The sequence below is a fragment of the Mastomys coucha genome, unplaced genomic scaffold, assembly GCF_008632895.1.
Source record: "Mastomys coucha isolate ucsf_1 unplaced genomic scaffold, UCSF_Mcou_1 pScaffold18, whole genome shotgun sequence".
Classification (NCBI taxonomy): Eukaryota; Metazoa; Chordata; class Mammalia; order Rodentia; family Muridae; genus Mastomys; species Mastomys coucha.
This window is the reverse complement of record NW_022196900.1, coordinates 90597109-90608625: the sequence shown is the minus strand read 5'-3', so window position 1 is coordinate 90608625 and position 11517 is coordinate 90597109. Positions and strand designations below refer to the sequence as shown.

At 47.9% G+C, this 11517-nt stretch overlaps 1 protein-coding gene across 1 annotated transcript in view; it reads left to right on the top strand.

Moving 5' to 3' along the window:
• Nucleotides 1-7529, top strand: part of Pdik1l (PDLIM1 interacting kinase 1 like) — a 25381-nt gene extending 17852 nt beyond the window's left edge. Inside the window, exon 5 of the mRNA XM_031379010.1 lies at nucleotides 6881-7529. Coding sequence (XP_031234870.1) covers nucleotides 6881-6901 — 21 coding nt within the window. The 3' untranslated portion in view covers nucleotides 6902-7529. The remainder of the gene's footprint in view (nucleotides 1-6880) is intronic.
• Nucleotides 7530-11517: the final 3988 nt, after the last annotated feature.

Here is an 11517-nt window from a genome sequence, read left to right as displayed (position 1 = left end):
AAAGAAAGAAAGAAAGAAAGAAAGAGAAAAGGTGGGGGATGCCTGGAGAGATAACTCAGAGGTTGAAAGCACTGACTGCTCTTCCAGAGGTCCTGAGTTCAATTCCCAGCCATCATATGGTGGCTCACAACCATCTATGATGAGGTCTGGCGCCCCCTTCTGGTATGCAGGCATATATGCAGACAAAACACTGTGTAGATAATTAATTGATTAATTAATTAAAAAGACAAAAATGTAAATGTATCAGTCTTACCTAGCAGGGATTCGCCAAAGGTGGCCCTCCAGAGGGACGCTCATACATTGCACTGCAAAGCTCTACGAAGTCTGGAAGCTCAATTTCATAATCTGGGTACTAGAGGTCCCATTTCCTACTGGGAAGACATTGAAAGAAATTATAGTCTGTTATTCATCCGACTAAAAAATATTAGGGCTAGCCATGCTAGCGCATACCCTTAATCCCAGTACAGGGGCAGAGGCAGGTGCATGTCTGAATTTGATGCCAGCCTCATCAGTTCTAGGTCAGCCTGGGCTGCTAATGAGACCCTTTCTCAAAAATACCACTCTGCAGAGGGTTTGCCCTGGCTTTGATTACTGACACTGCAGAAAGTCACCACCCACCACCTAATAATCAGTTTGTCATAGAAAGGCAAAGTCGCCCCAGGTGTGGTGGCTTTCACTGGTCAATCCCAGCACTGGGAAAACTGAGGCAGGAGGATCAGCGTGAGTTGGAGGGCAGTCTGGGCTTCAGTAGAGGACTGTACAGGAGGGAGAGGGAGAGAGGAAAGGAAGTTAGGTTGCAGAGCAAGTGCCACTTCTGTTGTCCCCAGAGTTGAAGAAAGAGACAGGCAGATGCAGAGAAGCTTCCAAAATGCAAACCCTTGGGGGACATAAGTGTGGGATCTGGAAGTTGATGTTGAGTGTGTTTCTCGATCACTAGTTTATCTCTTTAAATGACATCTGTTTATTTATGTGTGCGAGTGCGTGAAGCATTTTCTCAGTGAGGACTCCCTCTTCCCAAGTGTGTTTGAGTTTGTGTCAAGTGGACAAAAGCCAGCCTGCACAATACTATAAACTATGATTCGCAACCCACAAATCACATTTTATATGCTTGCAATTCATAGCGTACTCTAAGTGACAAGAAAATGTATCAGCGATTACCTGGGCATGCAGTGGCAGAGTGTGGATTCCAACCCACAGGAAGAACCTTTTAGGGGCTGTAGCTGTGCTTTTGGTGTTGATTGGTTATTGAAACTAAAATCAAACAAAACAAAGAAAGCCTAGTGGCCAGGTTCAAGCCACCAGAATTTCTGTAGGCGGAACATTAGTGGCTCTAATGTGAAACGAGGTAAAATGGTTGTGCACGTCTGTCTTCCTCCTACTCCAGGGTGGGGGGAAAGCATGATGAGTTCAAAGACCAGCTGGGGCACTACAGTTCCAGAAAGTAGACACCAAGCGGAAGAGGCAGTAAGGATGAACTAGAGAGGTACTCCGTGGCTCAAAGCCCGGGCTGCTCTTCCAGAGGACCCAGGTTTGATTCCCAGCACCCACATGGCAGCTCACAACTATCTCTAACTCGAGTCCCAGGCCATTCAATACTCTCCTATGACCTCTGTAAGCACCAGGCACTCAAAACTGGACAGATGGACAAGCAAGCAAAAGACCCACACACATAAAATAAGTAAATCTTTTTAAAAGTAGCCAAAGAAGCGGGGTTAATTAGACTGAGGGACAGGTAGAAAAAGGTTAGGATAGTATCTTGAAAATTGGCTTACCTCTACCGAGCAGCTGCAAAGACCCCACTGCAGCGCCCCCACCTGGGAGTGCCATCTCCACTTGGGAAGTCTTTTTATGTCCTGTCCCAGCTCCCTGTGCTTCTGAGAGGCACTAGGAAGCATTGAAACTTGTCCCTCAGGGATATTTGACTCTAGGACAGGACTTTCTTTCAAGCATTAAAACGACTGCATTTTTAAAAATCAACTTTACGCCGGGCAGTGGTGGCGCACGCCTTTAATCCCAGCACTTGGGAGGCAGAGACAGGCGGATTTCTGAGTTCGAGGCCAGCCTGGTCTACAGAGTGAGTTCCAGGACAGCAAGGGCTATACAGAGAAACCCTGTCTTGAAAAAAAAATTCAGTTTTACATGAATATGTGTGGGTATGGACATGCTGGGACACACGTGTGGAGGTCTGAAGACAGCTTGCAGGGGTCAGTTCTCTTTTTCCACCATGTGGGTACAGGGGTCAAGCTTAGGTGGTCAGCTGAGTGGCCAGTGCCTTTATCTGCTGAGCCATCTAGTCTGTCCAGCATTTTCTGTTTTTATTTTTATTATCTTTTTACTTATTTTATATGAATGCACTGTAGTTGTCTTTGGATATACCAGAAGAGGGCATCAGATCCCATTACAGGTGGTTGTGAGCCACCATGTGGTTGCTGGAAATTGAACTCAGGACCTCTGGAAGAGCAATCAGTGCTCTTAACCACTGAGCCATTTCTCCAGCCTCTTCTGTTTTTATTTTGAATGTACAAAATAATGGATTTCACCATGGCATATTCTTTTTATAGTGTATATAATGTGCATCAGTCTTATCTGCCTCCCCCTTACCCACCACCTCCTCCTTGCTCTCTACTTTAGAACTTCTCAGGTTGGCTTCCAAGAAGAGTCTCTAGCATGGTTAGCGGATCCCCTAGAATTGCAAACAAAAGCTTAGGTTGGCCTTGAACTCTTCTTTTTTATTTATTTAATTTTATTTTTGGTTTTTCTTTTTCTTTTTTTTTTTAAAGATTTATTTATTTATTTTATGTATGTGAGTACACTGTAGCTGTACAGATGGTTGTGAGCCTTCATGTGGTTGTTGGGGATTGAATTTTAGGACCTCTGCTTGCTTCTGTCAATCCTGCTCGCTCAGTCACTGCTTGCTCCAGCCCAAAGATTTATTTATTATTATACATAAGTACACTGTAGCTGTCTTCTAACATGCCAGAAGAGGACGTCAGATCTCATTACAGGTGGTTGTGAGCCACCACATGTGGTTGCTGGGATTTGAATTCAGGACCTTCAGAAGAACAGTCAGTGCTCTTACCCTCTGAGCCATCTCACCAGCCCCGGTTTTTCGAGACAGGGTTTCTCTGTGTATCCCTGGCTGTCCTGTAGACCAGGCTTGCCTCAAACTCAGAAATCCACCTGCCTCTGCCTCCCAAGTTCTGGGATTAAAGAAACATGCATTCCCACCCTTAACCAGCAGGTCCAAACATCCATGAGCCACCCTTGAAAGACTGAACGCATCTGTCACAAGTGCTCTGGGGCAAGCGAGGCACAGGACGCTTAAAAGGAGGAATTGAGGGCTCCCCCAGGAATTAGTTATCGCCAGTGGATAGGCTGGAGTGGATAGGCTGTCTGGCAGGAGGTGACCCTGCTTGTCAGGGTCCTCTTGTCAGAATACACAGAATACAACTGCTGGAGTTAGCCAAGGTGCTGGACCTTCTCCAGCTGTCTCAGGGGCGTACCCTCCTGGCCCTGCCTTTCCCAGTTCAGAGGGTAGGATTTCCTGATGCTGAAAAGCCTGTGGGGCCTCTGCCCTGTGGCTCTCGCCCATCAATGGTGTTAATGAGCCAGCACTTGCCTGCTCTTCCTTCTCCAGGCCAGTAGGTGATGCTGTGCCATAGTGAGGGGCTACAGTGAGGGGTGTGTGTGTGTGTGTGTGTGTGTGTGTGTGTGTGTGAGAGAGAGAGAGAGAGAGAGAGAGAGAGAGAGAGAGAGAGAGAGAGAGAGAGAGAGAGAGAGAGAGAGAGAGAGAGAGAGAGAGAGAGAGAGAGAGAGAGAGAGAGAGAGAGAGATCTTTAGAGCTAAATCCCATGTTTTTCTAGGCCTGCATCTCAGCCTAGGCCCAGGCCTCAGAGGAGAAACTTCCTAGCCCCAGGATTTCCTTTAAGCACATGGGCTCCAAAGGGTTCAAAGGGTCTTTGTAATAATTAATCATTGTCAGTGACCTGGGTACAACTCCTGCTGTGAAATTCAGAGGTTCTGCCCATTCCTGGAAAACTACTACTGACCATCACAAAGGAAGGCCACGTAGAGCCTGCCCTCAGCTGAGGAAGACACACAATTCACAACTGGAAAGCAAAATCCGGAGTCAGGAGCTATGACTCATTGCTAGAGTGCTTCCCCAGCATGGTCCAAGACTCAGGTTGGATCCCCAGCTCTGAGTGAAACCAGGTGCAATGGTGCATGCGAAGGAGGGTCAGGAGTTAGAGGTCAGCCTGGGCTGCATACCAAGACCCAAGAAAAAGAAAGAGGGCTGGGAGTGTAGCTCACAGGTTAGAAGGCTTAGCTAGTGTGCATGAGATGAGGCATTAGGTTCAGTTCCATGGAGAGAGAGAGAGAGAGAGAGAGAGAGAGAGAGAGAGAGAGAGAGAGAGAGAGAGAGAGAGAGAAGAAGAGGAGGAGAGAGAGGAGGAGAGAGGGAGAGAAGGAGAGAGAGAGAGGGAGAGAGAGAGAAAGGGAGAGAGAGAGGGAAAGCGCTGAGATAGAGCTTACTGCCATGTTCAGGGCTTGGGTGGGATTCAGCCCTCAGCAGAGATAGCACACTGAGTGTGATGTACACACCTGTAATCCCAACACTTCAAGGCAAGAGTTCAAGATTAGCTTGGCTACCTCACAAGTTCATGGCCAGCCTGGTCTGTGAGAGACTCTGTCTCAAAAAGGAAGGAAGAAAACAAATAAATGAACCAAAATAAAAATATGGAAGGTGGGGTGGAGAAAATAGGAGCTGAGGAATAGATTGTGAGAGATGTGGCTCCAGTAAGAGCGCTGGCCCAGCCTGGCCCTGGGTTCAAGCCACAGAATGGGAACAGAAATGAAAATTGAGAATCAAAATGTTAGAGTCATATGTGGGCATTGTTGTAAGTTTGTTTGTTTGCTTGCTTTTTTTGTTGTTTTTTTGTTTTTGTTTTTGTTGTTGTTGTTGTTTGTTTGTTTTTCGAGACAGGGTTTCTCTGTATAGCCCTGGCTGTCCTGGAACTCACTCTGTAGACCAGGCTGACTCAAACTCAGGAATCCACCTGCCTCTCCCAAGTGCTGGGATTAAAGGCATGCGCCACCACTGCCCAGCTTACTTCTCTGAAGAGGGCGTCAGATCCCCCTATAGATGGTTGTGAGCCACCATGTGGTTGCTGGGAATTGAACTCAGTACTTCTGGAAGAGCAGCCCGTGCTCTTAACTGCTAAGCCATCTCTCCAGCCTGCTTGCTTTTTGAGATAGAGTTCCTCAGTGTAACCCTGGCTATCCTGGAACCAGGCTGGCCTTGAATTTAAGAGATCCACCTGCCTCTGCCTCCTGAGTACTGCGACTAAGAGCGTGTGCCACCACCACCTGGTATATTGTTGAAATTTATTCCAGGATAGTGAGGTTTAGTAAATCTCATCTGAGCATGGTGGCTCACCTACCTAGTAAGACTTTCTAGAAGGAGGAGGAAGAGGAAAATGGGGAAGGAAGGAAGGAAGGAAGGAAGAAGGAAGAAGGAAGGAAGGATGGAAAGAAGGACAAACCTCAAACAGCAAAGATTAGAGACGGCATAAGTCACATTTTAGGATGTAGATGTCTTTATTCTTCTCTAGGTCTCCATGACACTTAGAGAAAGATCTCTGGTCTCCTGGATTGAGGTTGGATGCAGAAAGCATCTTCCATGGGGATGTTCTCCAGCCAGGTCCAGAGGGTCTAGTATCTGGTCCACGGGAGCAGTCGGCTTTCAGGGTTCTCCTGTCAGAATACACAGTGCCTATTCCAGCACATCGGGTCTCGTGAGAAGCCTTGCTGTCAGGACCCACTGATCTTAGTTCTCATGCCTTCAACCCCCTGAGCAAAGCCTTTGTCTTTATTTGGGACAAATAAAGCCCAGTGTATGGAAATAGCAAAGGGAAACAACAAGCCCTACTGTGTGCAAGGCACTTTGTAACATGGTTTTAAAATTTTGTGGTTTTTTCATTTTTTTTTTTTTTAGCGGGGCAGTGGTGGCACACTTGGAGGCAGAGACAGGCAGATTTCTGAGTTCGAGGCCAGGCTGGTCTACAGAGTGAGTTCCAGGACAGCCAAGACTATACAGAGAAACCCTGTCTCGAAAAAAAAAAAAAAATCTTGGTTTTTTGCTGGGCGGTGGTGGCGCACACCTTTAATCCCAGCATTATGGAGGCAGAGGTAGGAGGATTTTTGAGTTTGTGGCTAGCCTGGTCTACAGATGAGTTCTAGGATAGCCAGGGCTAATCAGAGAAACCCTGTCTCGAAAATAAATAAATAAATAAATAAATAAATAAATAATTGTTTTACTTAAAGAAACACTCTTGCGCTGGAGTGATGGCTCGTCAGTTAGGAGCATTGGCTGCTGGTTCAGAAGATCTGGGCTCAATTTTCAGCACCCACGTGGTGCCTCACAATCATTCATAGCTCCAGTTCTAGGGAATGCCTTCTTCTGGCCCCAGTGGGCATCAGGCATTCCTATGATGCAATACATACATGCAGGCAAATACACATACACACAAAATAAATAAATATAAAAGATAAAAAAAATTTAATCGCAATTCACCAGAAGGATTTAGCATTTCTGAAATGACATCCATCTAATGGTTTAGTGGGAAACTGACAGTCTGCTCTAGCAAAACATTTTAACACATCTCTCTTGCTAATTGATAAAATAAGCAAAGTAGAAATATGTTAGTAAAAATATAGATGTTGAGCAGTTAATGAGCCCTGTTTTAGTATTCTGTTTACTCCAAGTCAATCCAGTCATTCACTGTCCCAATTACTATAGAATTAAATAAGTCTTTCTGCCATCCCAGTGTCTTGCTTTAGAATCTATGCTGACATCATACTCATTATCCTTCTGCCTCAGACTCTCAACTGCTGGAATTAAAGGTGTGTGCCATCTTGCCTGCCTGATGATGGTCCCCCAATATCAACCTGGGCACATATTCTGTAGCAGTTCCCCCTGAGACAAGCATTACATCCTACAGGGAAGCTCCTTAAACAGCTTCAGGAAGTTCCTGAAACCGAGCAGATTCACCAAGTCTCATCTTCCCAAGGGTAGACAAGCCAAGTTGCTGAGAGTCACTTCCAGACCGGCCAAGCTACAAAGCGGACTCCGAGACCAGCCCAGCTGCTTGAAAGAAGCAGAAAGCAGCTGAGCTGCCTGGAAGAGGTTTAGACCCACTGAGGCACCTGGGAAGTACACTCTCCAGCCTGTTGAACTGCCCTCAAACTGTGCAGCGTGCTCCAAGTTCCCAGCCTTGTGTGCTCTCAGCTATGTTGCGGTGGGCTTTGGTGTTGGGGCTGTCTTTGAGTCGCTTCTGCTCCTGTAAATGACCCCTCACCCATATTCATATAACGACCCCAAGAAAACCCAAGGCTTCCCAAGGTGGACTTTGGTGGTATTTGTACTTTGATCCTCCGTGTCTTGCATGTTCCCAGTTAAGTCTTGTCACACGAGAGCTCACATCGAGAGCTTAATAAATGTCAGGGGTTACCTGACCACAGCAACAGAAGGACCTTTGCTGTGTGACTGTGATCTAGCCACCTCTGTGAGCTTCTCAGCCTCTGAGGAGTGGCTATAATAACAAGTGACTTTTCCAAGTTGTTCTGCTAACCGAATCACAATAACATACAACGTAAAGCCATTGCTTAATCTCCCAGGATGGACACTAACGGAGGAGTGGCTGTTGTGGTTGGTTTACTGCCTTTACAGAGCACCCAGTGTCAGCGTAAAGAACAGTCTAAGCCCTTCCCGGTGGCTTAGGGCGTCAGGGATGTCTGTTCGGGCAGCCATGTGGGCAGACTCTGAAGCTCTGGAAGTACAGGAAAAAGACAGGGATCCGGAAGGCGTCCTACCTCGTGCAGCCTGCCCCCTGGTGGACAAGCTTGGATAATCCTACACTTTCGGGGTGTCCAGGCACAAACCACTCCCAAAGAGTTTCTGCACCGCTCCAGTTGCACAAATTTGCCTGTGGATTTTGTAAGATCTGGTGGGATGGCTTTGGAAGCAATATTATCATGGTGGCAATTTATCATGTATAGTGAGCCAAGACTTGGGCAAAGCTGGCTCCTGACACGGTCAATCGGGGCAGGCTCTCTGGCTGTCTTAAACCCCCAAAGGGGAGCAGCACGATTTGCAGCTAGCTCATTGATCACACAAAGACTCGTCCTCAGCTCCTCTCCATTTGTTTGGATGCTGGGGACCGAACCCAGTGCTTCAGCCGTGCTCGTAAGCGCTCTACCAGTGAGCTGCAGCCACGGTCTGTTTGAAGGCAGGAAGGGACTTCAAGTGGCTTGACTTTTCTACCCCACTTTCTTTGGTCATCAAATACAGACTGTTCTGGGCAGCGAGTGACTTTGGCAGCAGCCTCGGTGGGCTTGGAGAAGGTGACGTTGCTAAGAGCCTTGGCCATATGTGGATGGCAAGTCCTCCCTTGAAAACTGGTGCTGACCCGGCCACCATCTGCACTGAGAGAGAAGCTCCTGCTGGCTCTTCCTGAGGGAAATAAAGGATTGTGGGAGGACCCGGCCACAGCCCACCATAGGCAGCCTCAGCAGCAGCTGGTCTGCTCCTTCCTCTCAGCTCCCCCCTCACTACTTCTCCAAGCATCCACGGCCCCCAGGGTGGCACAGTGCAGACCCTCATGGTATCAGACTGCCTGAGACCCTGGCCCCCAATCCCTTCTGCTGCCGGGAGTTACATGACATGTCTGTTTATGATTACCAATTATCAACACAGGGACTCCAAGAGGCACCCAGGACCCCTCCCCCCATTGCTCCTCATCCCTGCTGTGTCCCAGAGGCTGCATCCCTCCTTAGAACCAGAGTCAAAGATGCCTGGTAAGATGAGGTGTCGAGACTCCTCTCTTCACTCTTTGGACACAAGAGGCAGCCAGAGCTTTATAGTTCAGTGCAACTCCTACGGACAAGCATGGGGTCCTGGACTAAAGACCGCAGTTAGGAGAACATGGTGCTCTTACAGAGGACCAGAGTTCAATTCCCAGCACACACATCAGGGGACTCACAACCATCAGTAACTCCAGCTCCAGGAAGTCCAGTGCCCTCTTCTGGCCTCCGAGCTCACGTCCACTGCTGTGAGCATTGTCACACATAGACAGGAACACACACCTGCAATATAAAAGGAAAGCGTGAGGAGCCTTAAGAGGACCAGAAGTTCCAGTGCTGCAAAACCAGAGATGATTCCACGGAGTCCTGCTGACTGAGCTGTCCTTGGCCTGACTCTTGCCTCCTCTGTTCCTGTATTCTTCCAAAAATATATCTGGATGTGGTGGCACACACCTTTGATCTCAGCACTCAGGAGGCAAAGGCAGGCAGATCTCTGAGTTTGAGGCTAGCCTGGTCTATAGAGAAAGTTCCAGGACAGCCAGGAACACACAGAGAAAACTTGTCTGGAAAAATCAAACATACATAATTCTTTTTAAAAAAGATTTATTTATTTATTTTATGTATATGAGTACACTGTAGCTGTACAGATGGTTGTGAGCCATCATGCGGTTGCTGGGAATTGAAGTCAGGACCTCTGCCTGCTCCAGCCCCAAGATTTATTTATTGTTATATGTAAATTCACTGTAGCTGTCTTCAGGCACGTCAGAAGAGGGTGTCAGATCTCATTACAGATGGTTGTGAGCCACCCTGCAGTTGCTAGGATTTGAACTCAGGACTTTTGGAAGAGCAGTCAGTGCTCTTAGAGGCTGAGCCATCTTGCCAGCCCTCATGCAAGTATCCATACCTGAGGGTATTCATGTTTACCACTTGCATACCTATGGGCCTGTGTACTGGAGGCTTTCCACAGAGATCTCTGGTCAGTCGGGTGCGAGGGTTCAGGCAAAGGGAAGACAGTGTGAGCAAGAAGGGGGGGTCATCTCCTTCTCCTCCACTGCTGCAGCTGTCTCCACTCCTGTCTCTGCTGTTGCTGTCTCAGTTACTCCACACCACCCCGCCCTGCGCTGAGGCAGGGGGCTGGGCCCACAGAGGCGGATTAGCCGGGAAGGAGTGTGAAGGAGCTTCCAAGTGGAAGTGTTACAACTCTTATGACAGAAGTGCTCAGAGGAAGGAGTAGTTCTCACACACCTCTATTCCTCCTGAATAGGATTGTTATATACAGTTTTGGGGTGGGTCTGGGTCTGGCAGCAGGTAATTCTCATTGGCTTGGTCTGAGAGCTTGGAGATATCTTATCTGCATGCGGGAGGGCTTGGTGCCTCTCCTACCTGACTGATGGCACAGACCTCTCTGCAGGGGGGAGGGGAGGGGGGATTGTGGGAAGTTGGAGCTTCGTGACAGGAGCCAGGAACCCAAGGGGCGTGGCCAAACAGCTAACTTCCCTTGCAGGAGCAGTCACCTGCTGGGTCATCAGGCTTTTAAGCCTGAGCTCAACCAGGGACCAGACTGCCTATCACAGCTCACTGCCTCACACATACCTAGTGCCTTGGAGACCAGAAGGGGCCCTGAAACAGGAGTTACAGTAGTCGTAAGCCACCATCACAGTGCTGGGAACCAAACAGTCCGTGCTCTTAACCCTCGGGCCATCCCTCCAGGCTTCTGTGTTGAAGATTGAACCTCCCAGTAATGTGCCTATAAGCCAATGTTCTAGTATGGTTGTGTTCCAACAGACTTGACAGTGTATCACATGTGTGCTTTGTGTCCTTGGAGGCCAGAACAGGGTGTTGGATCACCCATAATTGGAGTTGCAGGAGGTGGTGAACTGCCATGGGAGTGCTGGGAATCAAACCTGGGTCTTCTACAAGAGAAGCCAGTGTTCTAACCACTGAACATTCCCTACAGCCTGGGCACTGACTTTTATTGGAGTGTATTTTGAGCAGAAAAGCCATAGGGTTGGTGTGTATTTTTAAATTGTGTGTGTGCATGTGTGTGAGTGTGAGTGTGTGTGTGTGAGTGTGTGCCCGTTTGTGTGTGTGGGTGTGTCCACGTGCATGCCTATGTGAAGACACGTGTATCTGATGAATATTTGAAAGGACCGATGTAGCCATTATATTGAGAACAGACTCCAGGGAGTGAGCATGGCAGAAGGGAAGCTTAGGAGAGCCCATCACATCTTAGGTCAGAACATTGATGGCGTGGCCTGAGGTAGTGGGAATGTAGCTGGGTAAGAAGCCATGCTATACAGATGTTTTCTGAAGATAACCAGTGGGTCTTGATGCTGGACTGAAGGAGAATGTAAGAGAAGGAGGGGTTATCCTCAGGGAGGTTGGGGTTGTGGCTCAGTTTATAGAGAGCTTGCCTCGCACCCAGGAAGCCCTGGTTTTGATCCCCAGCTGATGGCGTTCGGCTCCCGGCGGGCGCGTCCACAGACACCAGATACAAACAGCTCTAAGTTTAGGAGGTTTAATTGGGAGGGGGAGTGAGGACCGCAGCGGGAAGAGAGAGGAAAGAGAGAAGAAAAAAGAGAAAGAGAGAGAGAGAACACATATATATATATATATATATATATATATATATATATATATATATATATATATATA